Here is a 23,177-nt window from a genome sequence, read left to right on the forward strand (position 1 = left end):
GGGCCGGCTAGGTGGGCACTGAGAGCCCAGGTGGGTGCTGTCCCCGGGACAGGATGGTGGCCTGGGGCAGACAGGAGCCGTGGGGGTGGGGAGACGAGAAGGTGGAAAAGCTCTGAGAGACGAGAGAAGAGTCAGAGGCGACTCCAAGCTACCCTGAGGCCAGAGCCGGAGGGAAGTGGGCACCCTTCTGCCCTCCAGAGCCCTCTCCAGCGCCAGCCCCCCAGGAGGGATCCCTTTCCTGCTTCGTCCCCAAATGGTGTTCTGCTCACCATGAGGCCCTCACTCCACTTCCCAGCACAGCAACTGGCACCAGAGCTGGTTCAGGAGACAGTGCCGGGTGGGGGAGGGGCGGCCAGAGAGGCAGATGTGACTCCCACACCTCCTGACCCTGGACCCAGGACTTGGGACAGGGTCCCTATCAGGGCTGGGAGAACCCAGAGCCATGCAGGTGTGGGCATTTCTGCTGTGGTAAGCAGGTGGGGCGGGGGCAGGAAGGATGGAACAGAGAAAAGGCCCAGGAGTGGCCTGCTCCATGGTGAGTTCCCTGGATAGGTGGGGAAACTGAATTCCCTAGGGTTGGGGTACCCTACCCAGAGCCACACGGAGCACCCGGCCGGGGGAAGACTCTGGGCCAGATCTCAGCGTTCCAGCCCCCTTGAAGCCCACCTGCGCACCTGGCACCCTGCATCCGCACGATGTAGAATGGTCCCCACCTGGCACAGTGGCTTCTAGAAGAGGCCTCAGAAGCCTGGTCTGAGCGGCGAGTCTGGGCCATCCTGGCAGGAGGACCGGGGGGACCCTGTGCTGGTAGCCTTGGTGGGTGGTGACCCCACTCGCATGCCCTGAACCGCACCCAGCAAACAGGCAGGGAAGATGTCTGGCACGGGGAGGGGTCACGGTCTTCCGGGTCCTGGAACAGGGTCTGCCTGTGCTTGCCAAGGGGGTGTGCTCTCGAGTCTGCAGACAGGCTGCCCATTTCCATGGAGCCTGCACACTGCATGTGAATGCCACGCCCACCTTCTCCCCTATCTGCTCAGGGAGCCCAGAGCCCACCAGCTGCTACTGGGGTGGGGGTGACGGACAGTCAGGATTCAGCTAGACGGCTACAGGGCTCTGGTGTCATCCTCACCTGTGCTGTGCCCTTGGGGACCCAGGGGACCCAGGTTGCAGAGCCAAGCCCACCACGTCCTGGGTGTGGCCTCAGGTGCATCCTCCAGCTCAGGGCCAACTTGGGAGAGGGGCAGCTCTCCACCCCACAGCCCCACCAGCATGTGCGGCTGCTGTCCTGCGCGCTCCTTCTGCCCGGTGAAGCCCCTGAACCACACCCTCATCCCAGGGGTAGCCAGGCCTGGTCCCTGTGCCCAGTCCCCACGCTCTGTCCCTGTGCCCCTTCCAGGAAGCGCTTGATCAGGGAGCCGGGCCCCAGCTGAGCCACACGGGCAGGCGGCGGGAGACTGCCGCACCCTGGGGGATGTGTGCATGGAGGCACGGGGACAAGGAGTCATTCTGGGTTGTTTTCAGTTTTTACTCTCTGCAGTGTTTTATGGTTTGAAATTTTTAAAAGTTCCATTACTTTTGCACTTTTAAAAAATTAAGGAAGGAAGGAAGCAAGCTATTGTACAACTGGCACAGGTGTCTTATTGGGTCCTAAGCACTAGGAAGAGCCTGTGCCCAGAACTTGCTACACTAGCTTTATTTGACTGCAACTTTTTATATCCATTTATGTAACATTCAGATATACATTGGGTGGAAATTCAAATAAAAAGCTTCCAATGACTGGCTGAACAAAAAGATCTTCCTCAGCCACAGGGCTGAGGAAGATCAGCCCTGGTACCTCCTCGGTGCTACCTCCACAGGGAGGTAGTGGCACCTGGGTGGCTGGTGGCTCTGGGAAGTCAGGGCCAGAGCCTTTGCCTCATGGTTGCAAGATGGTTGCAGCAGGTCCAGCCATCAAATCCACATTCAAGGCACCACGCCAGCTGCACCTGCCCTTTTTCTCAAGAGAGCAGTTGTCACTGGCGAAGCGTGGAGTCTCAGGCTGCCCCTGGCCACAATGCAGCCTGGAATGGGGACAGACCTGCAGGGTTGGTTTGGAACAAACGGACACTCCTTGGGCCTGGCACATTGTTGGTCTGAACAAAACTGCTGGTGTGAGCAGCCCTCCTGCAGGCCCCTGTCAGCTGGGAGGCTTCTCTGTCTTTTCCTTCTTTGATTACAGCGTATTTCAAGGTTATTTTGTGCAGGTTTCAGGGGTGTGGCGCAAGTGGCTGCTCCTCCTTGTCACGGTCACTTGTCCTGCTCATGGCCTGAGGGGTGGGCCACCAGCAGTGCCCCTGGCTGGCTTCTCTTTCCTCCCGCCACCCTACTCTCTAAAGACCAGCCTCCTGGCCGCGGTCCTGGCTGCCCTGTGCTCACACACTCTCAGCCCTGGCGCTGCGGGCCTCACTCAGGCTTACCCCTGCCCCCACCCCTTCCAATCCGAGGCATCCTTGGGAGTGCTCTTTCTTTAAAAAAAGGTTTTTTAAAGAAATCTTTTTATTTTAAAGAGAGGGGATGTAAGGGGAGAGAAAGGGAGAGAAACATTGATTGGTCGCCTCTTGCGCACGCCCTGCCCAGGATCAGACCAGCGACCTTCTGGCTCACAGGCCGGTGCTCATCCCACTGAGGCACAGCGGCCGGGGCTGATGGCCCCCTTTGCCCTTGCCTCTTTCTGTCTGTATTCCTGTCTTCTTTTCTCCGAGTTGCGGCGATTCTTTACACCTGCTATCAGGCCCGTGCTGGCTTTAGACACCGGAACACCTGTCTGCAGGCTGCGGGCTGCAGAAGGTGCTCTCCCTTCTATGGGAATTTTCTCTTTTACGTCAGAAACCCACAAAACCTTGTTTCATGGCTGTGCTTCTGGGTTTTGGGAAGCTCTTCTGCACTCTGGGCTCACAAATAGGCTTTCCCACAATTTTCCTACGGACTCTCTGGTCTGCGTTTCACACTGAGGCTTTCCGTGCTGCTGGGCCTGCAGGGCGGCCAGCCAGGCCCCTCCTCTGGCCCCGGCCCGCTCTGCTGGTGCACGGCCCTTTCGGGGGCCTGCAGCTGCCAGAATCAGCAGATCACCGATCACCTTGCCTGATGTTTTTTCAGAGCTGACTGAACTTTTTCCAAGTTTCAGGGTTCAGTGTGGATCTTTCGTCTTCCACACACATTTGAAAGTGAAAGGAGTTTCTCAAATGGCCGGAGGGAGCCGGGCCAGGCCTGGGCCGGACCTGGCATGCGTCACTTCCCTCCGGCCCTCTGGGACTGCTACACGCCTGTGGAGGAGAGCGCATGGACGCTGGGTGTCAGTCGGTGGCCCGTTCGAGGCTCTGCCTGTGTCTTCATCTCCGCGAAGGTGCACAGACTGACGGCCGCCGCTTTCTGTCCCCGGGGCCGTTAGCCTCCCCTGTCTCTCTGCTGGGAGGTTTTGGGTTTTTCCTGGGTGTTTCATAACTAATTTCTGTGCTGTTGGTGGTTGCTTCAAACTTCTCTCTTCTCCCAAATGTCATCGCTCCCTTTTCTACACCAAGGGGAACAGCCTTCACCGTCACTTCTCAGGTCCCAGGCTGAACACACCAGGACCTTGTTTCGGCCCCGGCTCTGTCTGGTCACAGGTGCCGTGGCCCGTCACGGAGCACGCACACACGGAGCGCGCACAGGCAGCAAGGGTTGCTGGCGCCGTGCTTCCTGCCGCTGCTTCAGCACGTTTCCCCGTCGCAGTCCTTGCCGTGGATTCTCTTCTTCTCCTCTGAACGACTTTTCCAGCAAAGGCACTCAAGTCCTCGCACCTAAAAACATCTCTCTGGACCCTGGACAGACATAAACGGGGTTTGGCCGAGGGCAGAGTGCCGAGTCGGCATCCCGGGGCCAGGCCCCGCCCACCCCTTCCTTCCCTTCCTGGCACCCGCTTCTCAGCAGGCACCCACTGTCTGGTCGCACAGTTTATTTTGGCAAAGGTTGAAGTCAGGGCTTGTGAATGACCTTCAACCTAGGGCTACCACAGCCATGCCTCCGGCTCCCCGGCCCTCGGCCGCAGCCCGGAGTCGCCCTGGCGGCCCGCACACAGCTGTGTCACAGGGTCCGGGGCAGTGTCGGCTGGGAGGGCACCCCGGGACGGTCAGATGGGCTGCCCTTGCCATACACTGCTACTGAGCACTTGGGATGTGCCGAGTGCAACCGAGAAACTGCATGTTTAATTCCACTTTATTTTCACAAAGTTAAATGTGAATGGAACCGGCCATGGTGGGCAGCACGTGGCTCCCACACTGGACAGGGCGGCACTGCAGTGTGGGGAGCAGACGGACCCCCGAGGATGGCAGAGGATGACAAGGTCCATGTAGACTGAAGTAAGACCCCCGGGGCCATCGAGGCAAATTTTATAAAACAAGAGCCAACACAATGAGCGGGAGGCAGTGTTACAGGTGGTCAGAGGTCCACTCTTTGCAGAAAGTCTTTGAGGAGCCTCAGGTGGGTTCACCTTCTGCCAGTGGCAATGCGACCTCAGGGGGCCGCGGGGAGCGGCAGGGGGCAGGGCCTGCGCCCCGAGCTCAGGGTCCTGGCATGGAGGGCTGAGCCCTCCGCCCCACCGCTGCTTTGCTTTTTAATATGCGTCATCTGCAAATACTGGCATCGACGGGTCTAAGACTAGAAAGCTGTGGGCTGACAGGCTCCAGGCTGCTGGGATGGCCCCTGAAGGGGCTCCCTGCAGCCCACAGGGCCTGGGCCACCTCCCTCCTCAGACACAGAGCAACGGACCCGAGTGGTGCCGGTAACAGCAGCGCCTCTCAGTGGTGAGCGGCGGTACACACGGCAGGGATCACTCAGTGCCTTTTTATTGCCATTGGGTTGTGACCGTTGGTATAGTGATGATTTCAGTAGCATCGGGTGGACTGAAAACCATAGCCGGGAAGTTCTTTCGGAGAGAGGGAGCAGGCGAGGGCGCGGGGGGTCAGAACCTGACGAAGGTGGCGTCGATCTGCCGCACGCTGGGCAGCGCCAGCATCACCTTCCGCCGATACTGTGGGTCCTTCTGCAGCGGGTTCCGCTCCAGGTACACCGTCTCCAGGCTCTTGGCTCCCTTCAGCTCGTCCAGGTCGCTCCAGCTCTCAAGGAGATTGTCGTTCATCTGGGAGGACACACACATGCACCCAGACCACATGTACACACGACATATGACACATGGGCACACACAGGTACACACGGGTGCACGTTAGAAAAGCCTCCTCACCACAGAGCAGCCCTGTGCTCCCCGCTCTGGGTGTGCCCAGCATGTCAGACTGGCCACCTGCGCCATCCACAAAAGTCTTTGCTAATCAGGGAGCCAAAGGCTGCATCTCGCTGTTTCAGCGTTAATGGCAGGAAATGCTTTATGTATTCACAAGCGTCTGTCACCCCTCCTCTGGGACTTCGTGGTCCAGTGGTGGCTCTGCACGGGCCTCTCTAAGGTAAGGACACCACCCACAGCGGCCTGCGTCCTCAGCTGTGTGCACCGCCGGCCTCCGGGCTGTTGTGACCACGAATCAGACGGGGCAGCCGCCTGCACGCTGCACAGGAGGCTCTGCCCGTGCTGGCGGACTGTCTGGTGGTCCGAGAGACTGAGTTTCTGGGTCACGGGGCCAGGGGCTGTTCCGTCTCCAGCTGTTGCCCACCTGCCTGCCTCCCGGGGAGCCAGGGTACTCAGGTGGCTCCCATGTCCCATGCGCTGTCCCTTGGCCGGGCACACAGAGGGGCCCTCAGAAACATGACCTTGGTGACCGCCCCACCCCTGCCATGGCACAGGTCCTGTCTCTGGTGGTTGGTTTCTCTGTGTGGTTCCCTGGTCCCTCCCAAGCCACATCCTTCCAGTGTGACCCACCCTCAGGGTGGCTGCTTGGGGCCTGGGGCTCACACTGGCTGCCCATCTGGCCCAGCCCACCTGTACCACCTCGCTGTCCGTCTCTGGCCTCCCTGGTACGCTCTGGTCCATGTCAGACATGACCCAAGGCCCAGTGCCATTAATAAGGGTCAGGGGACATTTTCACCGTGGACACCTGTGTTCTCAGGACACTCGGACAGGACGCCAGCAAGGCCCACAGCCCGGCCAGATGAGGCAGAGCCGTCCCTTAGACTCAGCACATGTCTCAGATCAGAACCGGCGCAGCGAGGACAGCGCTCGCTCACTGTGCCACAGGGCGGGGTGCGGGCAGCACCTCCCAGGGCCACAGGCTCAGGGTTGATGGGTGACCCTGATGCTAAGGACAACTCGGCCATCAGTGCATGGCCCGTGGAAGGGTCTCCAGACCTCTGACACCCGCCTCTCTTCTGACTGACTGCCTAAGGCGCACCTGCAGCCACCAGATACCTGAGGACACGCACCCGTTTCCTGCGCTGTGGCCTGCTGGTCACGTGCCCACCCTCAGGTCTACCTGCACACAGACCTGGGCTCTTGGCCACGTGCACCACCGTCACCCTGGGGCTCACAGGATGCCAGTTGGGGTTGGTCTGCCCGTGGGCTACAGCGGGGCCAGAGATGCGTGTTTTTAACAAGGTCCTGATGGCACCTCCCCCACAGACCTCCACCCTCCCTGCACACCCGCCTCAGCAGGCACCCCACCACCCAGTCCGCCCCAACACCTGTACCAGGCACAGGGCCGGAGCCCCCGCCACTTCACTCACCCACCCCAGTGGTTCTCAACTTACCCAGAATTCTTGCAGCTCTGTTAGATGGCTGATATTCTCAATCTTTTTGATTCTGTTTGACGCAATGTCCAACATTGTGAGTTTGTTCTGAAATGAGGAAATAGAGTTTGTTCCGCGTCACCTCAGGTCAATGGTCATCGAGTGGCCATGTGCTCGGCTCGGAACTGCGGGCCCACACCCGCATCGCCCGCACAGAGCAGGGCCGTGTGGCAGGGACCCTGGCTTGCAGCCCCTGTGCCCGTCACTGGGATTTCAAACGGGCCTGTCGGACCCAGTCCCTGGGCTCACAGAGGCCTGGCCACAGCAGTCCTGGTGTTACAGTGGCTCTCCTGCAGTGACCCCCCAGGACACACATGACACTAAGACTCAGAATCGTGTTTCTGTTTCCATTTACCGATGAGGTGCCTGGGCTGGTCCAGGATTGGACCTTGTACAGACATAGGCGGGGGTGGTGGGGAGGCAGCCAGGAGGAGGAGCTGGTGGGCCTAGAACCTACAGCCAATGCGAGAGGGTGGGGGTGGAGGGGGGCTGGAGCCCAGCACACACTGTCAGGGACACACCAGCTGCAAGGTCCAGTGAAGCACTGTGGTGCCTAACGCTGGCCCTGCTGCCCTGGCTGGCGTGGCTCAGGGGATTAAGTGCCCACCTGTGAACCGAGGGTCACTGGTTCAATCCCCAGTCAGGGCATATGCTTGGGTTGTGGGCCAGGTCCCCAGCTGGCTGTGTGCAAAAGGCAACTGGTCGATGTATCTCTCACACATCGATGTTGCCCTCCTTTTCTCCCTCTCCCTTGCTCTAAAAATAAATACTGTATTTTTTGAACTATAAGACACACTGCCCCCAAATTTGGGGGGAAATGGAGGTACATCTTATAGTCCGAATGTAGCTTACCTGGCTCACTGAGGGTGGGGGCAGCGGTGGAGTGGGTTTTTTCCCCCTATTTTCCTCCTCTAAAACCTAGGTGCGTCTTATGGTCCAGTGCGTCTTATAGTCCAAAAATGCGGTAAAAAAAGCAGGCCCAGTTGAAGTCTAACCCAACAAATCAGCGCAGACCCCCAAAACCAGGGCAGCCACCCAGGAGTCGCCCCACAGCCCTGGGCTGCACGCTCCTGTGCCTCTGCCTTCACTGCACTGGGGTTTAAGGGAGAGCTGAAGGTGTCACAATTAAAATCCCTGCCCTGTCCCCCCAACCCAAGCAAGCAGCCAGCAATTCCACCAACTCAGAAGGGCTCCGGCCCTAGTGTCTGACACTTGGTGGGCCCGGCCCCACTGCTCCGTGTGTCCCGCCCACCCCAGCCCAGGCCTCTCCAGGAACAGTGTGCAGGGCGGTGTCTGCGTGAGCTCAGCGCCCATATTGGCTTCACTCGAGTCCTTAGCCTGACGTGTGCCTGCAGCGTTCAGGGGGTGTCACAGCCAATGGGGGCTTGAGCATGGCCTGTGGGCAGCCCTTGGGCGTAGGGCAGGCCAGGCCCTGTCCCCATGGCAGGGCCCTCCAGCCCGCTGCCTGCACTGGGTGGGCCTCAGCACAGGCAGACACCTGACAGATCTGACCTCCAGTTTGGGCGCAGGGGTTCAGCAGCAGGGAGGGGCCCGGGATGCCAGGGCTGCCCTGAAACTCTGACGGAGCACAGGAACTTGGTTGGGTCCTTAGCCCCTTTTATGGGGAGCTGGACAATGTTTTGAAAGCTCATTTACCCTCAGTACAAAGGGAGGTGGGGAGAGCAGGCACCAGAGGCCCCAACCTCCACCAGGGGAGACCTGGTGTACGGGGCAGGGGAGCATGAGGTGCGGGTAGGACACAGATTCACCATTTGGGAAGAAGGTCCCTGACTGCCTTACTTCCCCTCATGGAAATGGAGGCCAGGCAGGTGAGGGGTCACTGTCAGTACAGGCTGGTGTCTGGCCTCCAATTGACGAGGCCGGAGGGCAGTCCTGTGATCAGGACGGAGGTGTGGCCTTAATGACTGTCAGAGCCACAGCTGTGTGTTTCTGTTCTGTTTCCAAGGCCTGGAGTCTCAGCACAGGGGAAGAGGGGGGACAGCGCTGGGGGTGGGACCGGCCACTTCCCATGGGCGTGGGCTGCTCTGCCCGGGCCTTCTGCCCATGGCCTCTGCCCATGGCCCCCTCAGGACTGTGCCTCCTGGACAGAGGGAGGGCCTACACCACCGGCAAACCCAGCTTTCCCAGATCTTGTGTAGATGTCAGTGACGTGACATCAGGGGCTGTGGCAAAGGCCAGAGGAGCCCTTCCTGACTGAGGTGGGGCTGCAGCAGCCGCGACCAGTCAGGTCACGCCGACAACGGAACAGAGCAGAGGGCAGCCCGGGAGGATGGAGTAAGGAAAGCGCGTCACTGGCTGGAATGCCGCCCTGGGGAAAGCCGTTGCCTGCAGGCAGCCCAGGAGGGCAAGGGCCACTGGGGGGCAGACAGGCTCCAGCGTGGCTGCCCTGTACACTCCGGCAGCCACAGCCGCCCTGGGCTGAGCAGGAGCAGTCCTGACGGTGGAGGGGGAGCGTGGACAGGCCCATCCCCAGCAGGGTGGTGAGAAGCAGAAGGAGGTGGGGACGTGCAGGAGCTCCAAGACTGGGGGAGCCGCTTGTCCCTGTGGCCTCTGCAATGCGTGGGGTGCAGGGGTGCACACGAGCCGGGAGGGGTTTTAAAACCCCTGCAAATGCCTGCACACTGCTGGTGGCCGTGCAGGGAGCACTGCCCCAGCGAGGGCCCCTAGGTGCCTGTGCTGAGGTGACACTGGCTGTGGGGAAGGCGTCAGCTTGGTACCCATTCAGGGTACTTTCCTGCCTTTCCAAGGGCGGAGGGGCCACTCTGTCTGCAGGGCTGGAGGACACGAGAGACCCCCGGAGGCATGTCTGCTGGAGACCGGCCCTGAGACTGAGCGTGGCGCGGCCATCTGCCTGCACTCGGGGCTGTGCCCACCCGCCCAGACAGACAAGCGGGCGTCTTACGTTGTTCTCCAGGCCCTCGATGACCTCGATGCCGTTGTGGCTGAGGTACAGCTCCTGCAGGTTCACCAGGCTCTGCAGGCCCTCGATCTTGGTCAGCCGGTTGCTCTGGGAGGGAGAGCCGACAGCCGTCACATCGGGTGGAGGCAGAAGGGGAAACAGCTTTTGGGAAAGGGTTCCCTCGTTGGCATTCCACTCAAAAGGGGCCAGAACGAGGCTTCCGCAGAGAGAAAAAGGCCAGCGTTTCCAGCCTGCTGTCCTGGGCTACAGTTCGCGCACGAGGGGCTGAGGCTTTTACGCAGAAGAACTTAGCAGTTTTAGATGTACTTGGGGAGGGTTGACCTCAGTTAACTTAGTAATTCAAGTACCAGAACCAAACACTTTACAATAGATGCTCATTTCTTTCAGGACACATTTGCCTCAAAGTGAAGGAATACCCACCACCTCCCACCTCCAGGGTCTAGTTCCACTCCCTGGCTTCCAATAAAAAAGGTCACGTGAGCCTAGTGACATTCTGGTGTTGCCTGGTTCCCGAAGGCGGGGTTGGCACTCCGCAGGCAGCAGACGTAGAAGGAATCACAAAGCATTAGGAGTGTTTGGAAACTGACCCATCCTTCTAAGGATGCGCCTCTGCCTATACTCCAGCTGGGACTCTTATCAGGAAAAGGCTGGATGGTCAGTCTGATGTAGGCAGGGGCAGGACCGTGCGCACACATGAAAGATAGTGCTCTCACTGCCCGTGAGAGGAGTCCGGCTGGCCACGGCCCCAGTGGGAGAGAGCAGTGCAGCTGAGAAGTAGGGCTAGCCTGGCCAGAGGCCATGCAGGCCCTGCTGTGGGGGTGGGGGTGGGCGTGGGGCACGCAAAGCCGGACGGTACCTGCATACTGAGGACTCTCAGGTTGGAGAGTGCGTCCAGGTTCTGAAGCTTAGTGATCTTGTTTTTCCCCAAAAACAAACTCTCCAAACTGGTTAACGTGTCGATGTTTTCAATGGCCTGTGGAGAAGAAAGAGCATCAGATGGCACGCTGGGCCACCCTGCTCACACAGGGGAGGGGCGGCATGCTCTGGACTTGGCCCTGGGGTGTCGGGCGAGTCACTGTCACCCTCTGGAAACTTACTCAAAGACTCGGAATGAGCACCACTGAGGACAGGCGCAGGCTCCTGTCTTGGCTCACTCCTGACCTCCGGGGGCTTTGGGGATGGGGCCCCTGGACCAGGTCTGTCAAGTCCCCCCGGGTCTTAGCTCTGAGCCAGCGTCACCCTGTCAGTCTCTTTGGGGTTTATCACAGTGCATTCCCAAGAGCCTCCATTCCCCCCAGGAAAGAGCAGCTCATGCAGGGTCAGGTGCCTCTCTGTCCTTGCGCCCTGCTCCGGCCTGCACCCTGCTGTGTTTAATGGGCACGCGCTGACTCAGTCTCCCTCCTGCCTCTGTGCCCGCCGCTCTCCTAGAGCAAGTTCCCAAGAGTTCCCACCGACACGACACATCTCACCCAGCACAGAAAGACAGGGCGGGGGCGTGTCTGGGAGGATGGATAATCGAGGGGGCGCCCGTGACTGCTACGCCTGCAGTAACCTGTGATGAGCCACGCTTCTCCCAGAACATGCCTCAGAGATACTCGATAAAATACCGACAGCTGGCTGCTCTCTAGCTTTCAGTGTGCGGCTTTGCTGTCTGCAGCCACACCAACGCTAATGGTGCCAGCAGAGGCCCCAGCCAGAACCACCTCTGTGGTCTGTGACCTGCCCAGCTCTCAGGGGCCAAGCTAGACTGACCACTGTCCACTGAAAACTCCCAAAGCCACATGGAGGCCAGTCACTGAGACTATGGCCTCTGGCTGGCAGGTGGCCTCATCTCTGCCCTGCAGAGCCTCCCTCCTCTTTGCTGGCTGCCCCGCCCCGGCCAATGCCTGTCTTTCTAGGACCGCTCCCAGAGCTCCTCCCTGCACTCTTCCCAGTGGATGGGAGTCCGCTGGACAAGGACGCTGTCTGCTTCCCGACAGGTGCTTGTGTCCGCTGCGCCGCACTCTCCGGGGACGGCAGGGTCTGAGCTGCCCGAAGCTTCCTGCGGCCCTGGCAGAGGTCAGGTGGCTGCCAGCCTCCTGCTCAGGACACACCCACGTCAGGCAGGCTTGCCAGAGACACAGCCGTCAGCACGTAGTAAAGCAGCGCTTGGTTTGGGGCTGATCAGCTCACCTCAGAGCGAGCATCACCGCAATGGTTTGGGGCCAGGGGAGCCTGCCTGTGGACAGGCCAGGGCGCTCTGTCGGAGCACTCGCTCTTGTTGACACTGACCCTGGTTAGCGTTTTTTCTTAAAAAATAACTTCCCTGTTTCTGGGAAAAAAATAAAAAGCCACCCCCACACCACATGGAACGTGCATACCCCGCGCCCAGGCCGCGCCCGCACCTACCCGGATGCGGTTGGAGCCCAGCTCCAGCATCTGCAGCTGACGTAAGCTGCTCAGATTCTCAATTTTACTGATTTTGTTGTTGACCAAGAAGAGTTTTTTCAGTTGTGTCAGCTTGTCAACCCCTTCAATGTTTCTCAGGAGATTAAAAGAAATATCTAGAATCCTGGAACGAGTAAAACATGTATTTTTGATGAGCACAAGATGCACAGGACTGCGCAGGGCCCCACCGGCTCCCAGGACCACCCTGAGGGCAGGGACCAGCCAGTAGCCCCCGCCCACGGCTAACTCGCAGGTCGGGACTGGGTAGGCTGCCGCCACCTCTGGAGCCTGGTGCGGGCAGGACCCAGGGGCAGAGGTGGCCTCTCCGGGACTGCGCCAGGGCACAGGTTGGTTCCGGGGACTTGGACAGCTCCTCGGCTGTCCCTGGGTCTCGGGACTCACTCCAGCTCTGTCAGCGTGTCCAGATTCTCGATCTTCCTGATCTGGTTGTCGTAGAGGTCCAGCTCTCGAAGACTCTGCAGCTCCTCCAGGTTCTCGATGCACTTGATTAGGTTTTGACGGAGACAGAGCGTCTGGGGGTGGGAAAAGGACACTAGACATGTGCAACGAGGGGGATGGTCACGGGAAGAGCCAGCTGTGTTGTGGGGTGCAGGGAAGCTTGAGGGGGGAGGATGTGGTTTTCATTCTCCTGATGTTTTCCAGAAAGGGTCGACCGGGGCAATGGCAGACACCCACAGGAGTCTGCAGGCAGGCCGGCACAGAGCAGACCTACTCGGGAAGGGAGGCCTCGGTCAGTTTGGGCCGTGTGCTGTTTCCTGGCAGAGCGAAGCCTTGGGCTTGGTTTTGAAAAACAAACTGAACCGAGGGCAGGTCAGGACTGCCCAGGTTGGCGCGTGCGTAGCTGCCGGCAGGCCCTGAACCTGGGCCCTGCTCTGCAAACCTGCCACGTTCACGCCATAGCCACCCGATGGCAGCCAGCACCTTCTGCGGGGCTACAACGGACTCAGAATCGAGTCTCCAGCATGCACGTAGCCTGAGTCTACAGCTTGCAGTGGTGGGGGCGGGGGGGTGGGCGGTTCTGGACTGTCAGTCACCTCGTGGGGAAGGACAGACCGCCTCTCACCTTCACCTTCTTCAGCACCTCGAAGCCTTCAATTTTCCCGATGCGGTAGTGATTCAGGTCAACATCCTGAAACAGAAGGAAGTTAGGCTTAGCTGCGGGGATGTGCCCAGGCCCTGCTTCCCTGAACAGGAGCTATAGGGCAGGCCTGCTGGGGGTGGAGGTGCAGGTGCGGGAGAACTAGCGAGCCAGCAGCACACGGGAGCCTGCAGAGACAGGAGACAGTGATGTGAGGTGACCTCCGAGCCGCTCGTGGGTTTGGTCATGACTCACTGTCATTCTGTGTAGAACCAGCCCTCCAAACGGGCAGCAGGCGGGCCCTTCCTCTTGCCGCCAGCTCCCCTGAGCATGAAAACACCATGAGATGCACCGCCCATGGCCCTGTTGGCGGCCCCCGGGGGATTACGCATCGGGTGCTCTGCCCCGCCCGGCGGGAGCCGCAGGCCGTGTTGTGACTGCCTTTTGGATGGGGACATGTGGGCCCCACATTTACAATGTGGTCACTGGACCTGTGTAGTTTATGAGTCAAAGGCATCTCATTTGCCACAATGGTTAAACAGATAGGGGATTTCGATCACTGTTACTAAAAACAGTAAGAACCCAAGGAATCTGACCCGACTAAGGGAGACTGAGACGACCTCTTCTCAGGGATCACTCACTAACTGGCACCTTCACAAAAGACACCCTGTGGTCAGCGTGGTCTGTCACCACGGCCCTTGAGGCTGGGCGGAGCAGGTGGCATTACCTCAGCATCTCTGTCCAGTTGAATGGTTTCCATGTCCACAGGCAGCTCTTGGCCTGGAAGAGTGAGAGAGAAAGGGGAAGAAGAGCCCTTTCTGAGCCCCCGTATGCAGGAGGCAGCAGCCCGGCCTGGGGGCAGGGCGAGCTGGCATGCAGGCTGCCTGGCTCAGAGCGTGGGGCCCACCACAGGCAGCACCTGGAGGGTCTGGGTGCCACGGGGGGCTAATCAACACCCCGCGCAAGCAGGGGCGGCCTTCCTGGCATTCTGAGTTCCCTGCATTCAGCTACCAGCAAAGGTCTCCAAATTTCCATCTGCACTGCCAAGCATCCTGAGAGAGGACATGATGGCAAAAAGAAGGGGAGAGGCCACCAGCCAACCACTTCCGCTGACACCCAGAGCTGCGTAACTGGCAGCAGCCTGCACCCCCAGTTTGTGGCAATAAATCAGGCCGTTTGATGGTGGACCACGGTGGGCAAATCAGATGTCTGAGGATGTCTTTTACTGCTTTGGAAAGAGGCCCAGCATCTACAAATAACTGTCTCTGCAAAGAGCAGAACAGAATGAAGCACGGCTCAGCAGACAGGCTCAGCCCTGCTGAATAATTTAGCTGCACTTCTTGCCTGGGAGGCCGGGGGCCGATTCTGGCGGAGCACCTCCACCCAGCAGGCCTGGCCTGAGACTCCTGGGGTGCCCAACACCTGAGAAGGCGGCAGGAGCTACTCTTGCTGCAGAGCCCACAGCCCCAGGTAGGCAGCCCCCTCCCTTCATCCCATCTGAGCCTACTGAAGCATGTATGTTTAAGAGGGTTAAACTGTTAAAACGAGCAACAGTGATTCCCTGATGTCACCAACTGTCTTAAGACCTCTCCTCCCATTGAGTGACTTCTGCTTGAATTTGGGTCCAAAGGCCATATGTTGGGGCTGGATGGCGTCTCCCGAAAGAAGCTTTGGTCCCAGACATTTTTGGAGGAAGAAGCTGGGCTGCCTGTCTCACAACAAGACTGCGTTTGCTTCTGCAGAGCAGCGGGCTAGCAGCCCGCATGCCGGTCAGCCTGGCCCCTGGACTGGAGGGCTCAGAGGGGCACCCCTGATGTAGGGCCTGCTTAATCAGGAAGCGCTGCCCGGGTAGCTGAATCCACTTCCTAGTCTTTTCATTGAACCTTTTCCATAACAATCAACAGCTGCTAGATTAAAAAAATGGCATTTACGGTTTATCCATAACTTTATGGGATATCACCAACCTAAGAATTAGATAAAAGAAGCTGAGCAAAACCAAGAGGTATACCCAAGTCACCTGCCCTCCTCCAACAGCCTGAGTTCAACATCAGGACCCAGGAAGCTGCAGTGACACGGGCTATGCAATGAAGGCTGGGCACCCTGGCCATTCAGTGTCCAAACCAGGACACTTTAGTGACAGGGGCACCACAGGTAATCATGCTGGGCCAGCAGGTGGAAACTGAGGCTGTCCCGGGCTCCTTGGGATGGGTGGTCACAGGGCTCAGAGGGGTTGTCTGTAATCTGTCCAGCATAGAACAGGCCCCAAAAGGTCAGTTTAGCCTTTGAAACAAAGTTACTAGCCTGGGACACCTTCCTGAGTGAATTAGACAGTGATCACATTTTTTGATATCTTAGGGAAAATGAATGAAAGGGAACAACTGATACGTTTGAATGACTTTATTCGAACTTAAGACTTAAATACAGGCAGGTGTGAGTCCTGGTTTCTCTAAGGCCTTAAGTATTCCCAGAGAACTTCTACTCAGCAAGCGTCCTGGAGGGGAGGGTGCTGGTTCGGACAACGGGGTTCCGGCGCAGCTGTCCCACTTTGGAGCTGTCCCGCGCAGCTGTTCCATGCGCCCTTGGGTGGGTCGGAGCGAGCCTGTGCCCACAGCCAGGGGAGGAAGCCCAGGACAGGGCTCTGCCCACTCTCCAGCCCCACCCAAGCAGCAGGAACTCTTGCGTGAAGACAGGTGGCACTCCCACCTGCTCAGTGTCCCGGGCCTACGTCAGGCAACACTGGGAGTCCCACCCGTCACTCCTGGCAGTTACGCCACCCACGCCCCTTCCAGAGCACAACTCTGCAGTTCTGGGAAGGTGACTGCTGCTGTCGCAGTGCTCTCCTTTGCCTTAAAGTTAGGTTGCCATAGTTACCAGCCACCTTCGCTGGAACAGAGAGCACAGTGTTGTTTCCTAAATTTGTTGTTTTTGGCCCTGGCTGGTGTGGCTCAGTGGACTGAGCACTGGCCTGCGAACCAAAGGGTCACCAGTTTGATTCCCAGTCAGGGCACAGGCCTGGGTTGCGGGTCAGGTCAACAGTCCAGTGGGGGACACATGAGAGGCAACCACACATTAATGTTTCTCTCCCTCTTTCTCCTTCCCCTGTCTAAAAAGGAATAACTAACATCTTAAAAAATAAATTTGTTGTTTTTATTATTAAAAGGGTAATGTATGATTACTGCCTCAAACATCCGTATGTTGTATCTAAATCTGGAAATGCAGGAGGCACCAGACCCTCACCAGCTTGCTGTTCAGAGACACCTTCACCAGCAGTTTGATGGGTTTTCCCTCCTAAGTAGGTGAGTCTGCATATTATTCTCTAAATTAAAACAGGATCTCAACATGCATACTGTTTGGAAATTTGCTCTTCACTTCATAATGTATCTTGGACATCTTTCTGTCTGTCGATAGGTTTCTACTCTCACTCTTTTCAAAGTAAATCGATCTTCTGAGCAACAAAAAAACAGGCTGAGATCACGGGCAAAGGCCACCACCACGGGCTGAGGGCTTATTTCTCTTAATCTCCAGCTCGCTTTGCTGTCCTTGTCATCCACTGAAACAACAGGAGGCCACTGGGACATTTTCCACATGAAATGATTTTCCTGACACCCAGGTAATTAAGAGGTCCATCCCCGGGCGATGAAAATGGCGAAGAACTCGGAAGTGCCTTCTCTAGGGTGTGAAACGTGCTGCTTGGAAAGCAGCTCGCATCGCCACGGTGGGACAGCAGAGCAAGTGCTTGGCCGTGACGCTTACGGCAGATCTCGCTTTTTGAACACACGGTTAATGAACAGTGTTCTGGTTCTGTCCCAGATGACACACCAGCCCCAACGCCATTATCTGCATTTGCCTCCAGTGCAGTCACACACACTGCACTCTGCCTGCAGGCGCCCTCACCGAGTCAGCTGGCGAGGGGGCACGGAGGCTGCACCTTGCTCCCAGCCCACCGAGGGCCTCTGTGGCTGCGCCCAGCACAGTGGTCCCTCCAGGACGACACACACCACCACCTTGGGAAGGGGGCACAGATCACCGGCAACGCTGACCGCTCCCACCCTTTAGTGACCACGGTTCTTAACGGGGCCTGGTACCTTCTGAGTCTTCTTCCCCCCGCTCCTGTCCATCCTTCAGGCTGTGCTCGCTGAGGTCTGCCACTATACCGCCGCTCTGCTTCTTCCCTTCTTCGTCGCCCGATTCTTCAGACTCGCCCCGCCTGTCAACTGAACCACACAGACCGTGAGCATCCCCACCCACGACAGACAGCAGACCTCACCCAGCTGCAAGTCGGCAAGACTTCATTCAGCAGAGGCGCTGAATCTGGCTCAACGACCATCTGCGCGTCTCCATGTCCCAGGCGCCATTCGCCCAGTGGCGAGAGCACCAGGAGAGGGTGGGGTAGGGAGGCCACACGTGTATGAAGGGGAGTGTCACATGATTCCTGCCCTCGAGGAGCTCATGAAAAGTCGCCAGGGGCTCTGCGAGCCCTGGGATGTTGGGATTACACATACTAAGGCTACCATGTAGTGAAGCCTGCAGAGCCGCGTCGAGGGGACCACTGTGCCCCTTCCACCACGTACCTTCATCCACGCTCCACTATCCATTTGGCCAGGAAAACCAGCCCAGTTCACAGGCCCACATTCTGAAAGAAATCAAGACTAACTCAAATCAGACTGTGGGCGGGAGCTCTAACAGGAAAGGAGAAGACAGCCAGCAGTGCTCACAGACCTACGTGAAGGTCACGGATGCTAACCCTCAGGACACAGTGATGCCAGCCAGCGCAAAGCTTTGAGGGGCTGGTAAATAGATAGTTTTTGAATTAATAAATAAGTCAATGATTAAATGTGGCAGACTGGTAAAAGCTCATTGGAGAAATTGTCAAATAATGTTCCTTTCCCCTAACTTTTTTCTTGACCTCTTTCAGGAGTCTGTCTGGAAGCCCTGAGGCACCAACACCTGACTTGCGGTCACCAACCCCACCGAAAGGCACCTCACTCCTGGTCCTAGCTTACCCCCCAAGGTGAGGGAGGGCTGTTGCCTCTTTGTGTCTCCCACTGTGCCTTTCCTTTGTCCACGAAAGGACTGCTGGACGAAATGTGTCCTTATGAAATCTACCTCCCACTCTCCAGCTGGGCTCCTCCCCCCTGCCACGGCAACTGCCAGGGGCTCCCGCCAGGCCTCCCGACTGGCCTCTTTGTGGCGTGTGCTGACCCTGTCTATTCTCCATTGCCAGAGAATCTGATTTGATTCTAAAATCTAAATATCATCTTTGATTCCAAAACCTTCTGGAATGCCGATGACCCCTCCTGGGTCTGCGTCTTGCTCCCAGAGGCCCAGCTCGGCAAGTAACTTCATTTCCCAAGCCTCAGCCTCCAAATCTGCAGAAGGGACCTAACATACTCACTCTATCTTAGAGTTGCTCAGAATTAAATTAGAAAAGGCACAAAAGCAGTTAGCTTTCAGTAAGTAAAAGCAGTAGACGCATAATAAATTAATTGCAAGTATCCCCTGCTTCCCGAAAGTTCATTTTATGCTACGTCATTTTTAAGAAGGAACTACATTAGTACCTGTTTACATGAATGAAAAAACTCCAAAAAGGATTTTCTGTTTCACGAAAAAAATGTGAAAAGCAAAAACCAGCATCACTGTTTTGCATGAGCCCCAACAGAGGCAGCACGAACCCTGGTCAGTGTGGTGGCACCAGGCGCCTTCTCCAGAGACCACGCCCAGCATCTCAGCACGGAGCCGCCAGAGCTCTGAATTGTGTCTGTGAGTGTCTACGCTTCATCCTGATTTTGTGCATCCATTAGCGAGATGTGCCCTAAGATAACTGCTTCTTTGCTTTATGCTGTTTTAGCTTTGAAAAGTTTCTTAGGCTCGTTCCACTTTCTGAGAGCGAGGCAAACCTGCGCTGTGAGGTCAAGGCTAAGGGAGAGCAAGTTCAACTGGGCCATGGTCTGGTTCAGCTCAGGCCTGGGCAGGAGGGGCTTCGTTAAGGAAGGGCAGCCCAAGTGACACCTGGGACTCATCCAGAGGACTGCAGAGGGTCTGGAGCATGGGACAGAGGATCAGCACATAAATTGACTCTGGGGCACTGGGGACAATGGACTGGCTGAATGTATTGGCAGTGGGAATGGAAGAGATTTGAAAATTTGGAGATTTTAAGCAAGTAGAAGGGTCAGGAGCTTGTTGATGAATTGGAGAAGTAGGAGCAGGAGAGAAAAATGCTTGGGTCTCGTACTCGTCCTTTGCCCAGACATGGACACGGCTGGGCAAGGGGTGGAGGAGGGAAAGGGGATAGGAAGAGGCACTTCCTCGCTTACAAAGATCCCAGGCCCCCAAATCCACGAGGTTCACGAATGTCCCTTACACAACCTTCTCTTGCCAGCTTCCCTGGTACTTGCCACTCTCAACCAAAATGACTGTCATCCTTGGTCAGACTCTCCTCTAAACAGGCCACGTCCACACCCTTTGACTTTGACTAGGTGGTTTCCTTTGCCAGAAATGACCTTTGATCTTTCCCCGACTCTATCTCCAACCTAGCGGAAGCTTTAAGGGTCAACCTGGAGCTGGCTCTGGTCAGGCAGCCATCACTCCCTGACCTGCGGGCTCTTCCTTCCCGCCTCCGCCCCTGCTCCCTTCTTCCCCAGCACTGACACGCGAGCACCGTCTTCTCCAGGAAACCAGCTCAGGCGCATTCGTGAAGAGCTGGCTCTCCAACTGGGGGAGAGCATGTGTGCACACAGCTACATGCACAGATAAGCTCACCATCTTTCTCAACAAAGTGGAAGAGCCGAATCCAGTCTTTGCATAACTGTGATAACTTTGCAAACTGGTCTCGGTGGTGTCTACCAAGCCCTCGACGACTTGTCACCTTTCCCCACAGTCCGTTCGCTTTCGAGAGGATTCTTCTCCGCGGCGGCCACGCTCCCCTACGAGCCTCCCACTAGACAAGTGCACGGGGAACGACCCACGATCGGAGGGGTCAGGGCGAGGCTCCAAGCAGCAGGTGGACGCCGGGGCTGCGCTAACACCGCGCCTTCAGCCCCCACCCACGGGCGCCGCTCTCCTCCCGGTCCGCGCCCCCAGGGGTACCGCGCCCTCCCGGCCGCCCCCGCCCCTCCGAACCGGCCGGCAGCTGTCAGGGGCCGCGCGGCTGGGCCTGGGCCACGACCAGAGCCGGAAGCCCCCGTTTCTCTCCGGGAAGGCCGCTGCGGGCCGCCGCTCCCCCTCCGCCGGACCCTTTCACCGCCGCCCCGCGGGGCTGCTCACCCTCCATCATCTCCTGCGACAGTTGCTGACCCGCGCCGCGCTCCGCCGCCATGTCCGCTGCTTTTTCCCCTTTCCGGAATCTGTCGCCTCAGGTCCCTCAGCCAATCAGAACCCCCAACCTAGAGCTTGCCAAGCCAATGGAATCCCAGCGCAGGGGAGGCTGAACCTCGAAGCGCTTGCAGGCCCCAGCGCCTCATGGGAGTTGTAGTTCATCCCTGAGGCCGCTCGCCTCACCTCCCCCGGGCAGGTAATTTAAGAACCCCTGGAGGCGTCAGGAGGCGAGGAGTGGAGAAGGCAGGGAGTGGCATGGTGCAGACACGCAGCCACAGAGAGAAAAAACTGGTAGATGAGCTGGTTCGTAGCGGGTTACTGCGTGGGGCTGCAATATGCGGGCCTTCGGGCCTCACAGGCCGCGTCTGCAAAATGGGTCGACTTTGTCCGGCGTCGCCGCGCGGATTTATCTGTGTGAAGGGGCCGCCTCCAGTTAACGCTCAGCACAGGGCAGGCTCAGCTCGGGCGCCTTCGCTCGAGCCGGGGACGGGGGCCGGCTTCGCCGCAGGTGCCAGGAGAGCCACTCCGGACCCCGGACGCCGATCAAGTCCACGGCGGGCGCAGCAACCTTCGTAGGTCCTCGGCCCCACGGGCGCTCTGGGTCCGTGAGGGGGCCGACGCTATAGCCCCCACCTCCAGGTCGGGGCGGCCGAGGGACAGCTCCGCAGTGCTCACCCTTCTCGATCCCGAGACCAGAGGAACCGGAGTCTGCTGGACCGGGCTGTAGGAGGCCCTATTTCTTTTGGCTCCTCGGAAGCGCCGTAGGAGTCCCGTGCGTCCTTAGCAACCGTCAGCGCGGGCTTCGCCACTCAAACTGGCTGAATCTCGCCCACAGGCACCAGCGGTTGGCCCAGGGGGGCTGTCAATCACCATGAACTGCTCTGCGATTGGCTGGGAGGGTCGAGACCAAGATCGGTTTCCGCGCGGCCCGGTATAGCCAGCTTGGCCGGGAATCCGTCGTCAGCCCCAGGTGAGATGCCTGCGCTCCGGGGAGGCGGCTAGGGCTCTGCGGGATCCCGTCTCCCGGCCCAGCGCGGCCCTTGGACGAGCCAGCCCGAGGTCTTGTCCTCGGCGCTGCTGGCTCGCTTCTGTGTGTCTCTGGCACGGAGGTGGCCGGCCGCCCTGCGGCCTTTTTCCCTGAGCCGCGCCCCGGGGCCCAGCCGGGCCTCCCTGGTCCTCTTGTCTCGTCGGCTCGGCCCGTTAGGCGTCCGTGCTACCCTGGAGCTAACTGTGTGCGCTTTATCCATTGTTATCGCCTGTCCTCCGAGGACCTGAGCTCCGGAACGGAGACCGTGTCTTGATCAGCTGCGGACGGTGCCCGGCACTTGGAGCTTTCGGTAAATTTTTGTGGACGAATGCGAGAGCTGTGGGTGCAGCCCACAGCTTCCCGGCATCTTCACTTGGATGTCCCATGCACACCCTGCTTCCTCCTGCCTTTTGTCTTCACCCGTTTTTCTTTCCCAGAGAATGGCAATGGGTGAGCTCAAACTTCGGATGTGGTCCTGGTGCCTTTCATTCTCTCACCTCATCGCCCTGTGAACCGATGGCAGTTCTGGGTCGCGTTTTCTCTATCGGTTCCCCGGCCATCTTTCTGCCATCGCTTTAATTTAGGACCTCATAATTTCTTGCCTGGATTACTGTAACCTTCCTCTCTGCATCTCCCTCCACCCTTGCTTGTCCCTGAAGTGATCTGTATAAAATGCGCATCTGGTCTTGCTGCTCTCCAGCGGAGAGCTCAAGAGAGTCAGTCTGAGGGATAAAATCCAGGCTGCTCGGGCAGGCGGAGGGGGCCCTGGGAGTTGGGCAGGCTGCTCCTCCCTAAGGGCAGTGGGTGTCTCTGCCTTGGGGTGGCGCTGCCTGGAGGGCGTCTTCATCCTGCCTCTGCAGCCCTTGGGGGGGCAGGGCTTGAGGAAGCCTTCGCCTTCACTCTGTGACAACAGCCACTACCCTGGGGTTGTTCAGGGTGCCTTGTCGCAAGAAACAGACACAGTCTCGACAGGGCCCTGATGGCGGTAAAGTCCTTGGCTCCAAACCCGAAGTCCAGAGGAAGGCAGGTTTTAGGGTGGGCTCACTGGGGGCTCAAAGCGGCATTCTTGCCATTCTGTCCTGTGCTGCCCGCAGGTTGCTGGCTTCCACCCGAGGCTGGCTGTGTGTTTGGTCGCACAGCAGCTGGAGCAGCAGCTGGAGCTATTTGCTTTCCTGCTTGCGTTCTGGTGGCGGGATGACGTGACTTCTGGAAGGTCACCGTCAGAGGAAGGAGTACTGTCCCAGAAGCTCCCTGTAAACCTCTTCTGGCTTCTCTTTGGTCTGACTGAGCAGGGTCCCTCCTGCCTTCTGGAATCAAAACTGGCAGCAGGCGCAGGATTACTCCAAGGCACCGTGAAGTCCTCTCTCGGTTCAGGGTCCCATGATAATCCCCCTTCACTTGGCCCCCCCATATCCTTCCCCAAACCCCCAACTGGCATTGTTTTAAAACAGCAACAACAAAAAACCTAGGCCTGGACTTGCACACATTTCTGGTTGCTGTTTGACTCAGAACTAAACCTGAGAAAAGGAAGTGCTTGAAGGCGGTGTGAGGTCAGACTCTGTGCTCAGAGACCAGAGGTGCTGGGAGGCTGTGTCTGGTCCCTGGGGTTCCCAGGGATGGACGCA

At 58.2% G+C, this 23,177-nt stretch overlaps 2 protein-coding genes across 10 annotated transcripts in view; one reads left to right on the top strand and one right to left on the bottom strand.

The window, feature by feature from the left end:
- Positions 1-4,214: 4,214 nt before the first annotated feature.
- PPP1R7 (protein phosphatase 1 regulatory subunit 7) lies at positions 4,215-20,760 on the bottom strand. Of its 2 annotated transcripts, none has more exons than XM_045198121.2 (10): positions 20,475-20,760; positions 17,297-17,425; positions 13,939-13,991; positions 13,197-13,262; positions 12,515-12,645; positions 12,074-12,236; positions 10,542-10,658; positions 9,668-9,826; positions 6,706-6,792; positions 4,215-5,152 (listed from the first exon to the last, which is right to left on the bottom strand). In XM_045198121.2, exons 1-10 carry the CDS (start codon positions 20,524-20,526, stop codon positions 4,976-4,978), a joined length of 1,134 nt encoding a protein of 377 aa, XP_045054056.1. In that variant the 5' UTR covers positions 20,527-20,760; the 3' UTR covers positions 4,215-4,975. The 2 variants fall into 2 exon arrangements, with proteins under 2 accessions (XP_045054056.1, XP_024419773.1); XM_024564005.4 differs by having other exon boundaries at positions 9,668-9,772; positions 20,475-20,714.
- An 11-nt stretch (positions 20,761-20,771) lies between these two features.
- Positions 20,772-23,177, top strand: part of PASK (PAS domain containing serine/threonine kinase) — a 29,095-nt gene continuing 26,689 nt past the window's right edge. For 4 of the 8 annotated variants that reach the window (XM_045198114.2, XM_053919329.1, XM_053919328.1 and 1 more), the window contains exon 1: positions 20,772-21,862. The gene's annotated coding sequence lies outside the window, so the exon portion shown is untranslated. The remainder of the gene's footprint in view (positions 21,863-23,177) is intronic. The other 4 variants (XM_053919325.1, XM_053919324.1, XM_053919326.1 and 1 more) reach the window with 3 other exon arrangements.

This window comes from Desmodus rotundus, chromosome 2 (genome assembly GCF_022682495.2).
Source record: "Desmodus rotundus isolate HL8 chromosome 2, HLdesRot8A.1, whole genome shotgun sequence".
Classification (NCBI taxonomy): domain Eukaryota; kingdom Metazoa; phylum Chordata; class Mammalia; order Chiroptera; family Phyllostomidae; genus Desmodus; species Desmodus rotundus.

Bases quoted from the DNA above. Each gene is read 5' to 3' on its own strand.
- PPP1R7 (XM_045198121.2), bottom strand. From the start codon at position 20,526: ATGGCGGCGGAGCGCGGCGCGGGTCAGCAACTGTCGCAGGAGATGATG. The intron at 6,793-9,667 runs GTAAGACGCCCG...TCCTCATTTCAG, and splicing joins TCGAGGGCCTGGAGAACAAC to AACAAACTCACAATGTTGGA. The intron at 5,153-6,705 runs GTAAGTTGAGAA...GTGTCCTCCCAG, and splicing joins CAGAGCTGCAAGAATTCTGG to ATGAACGACAATCTCCTTGA.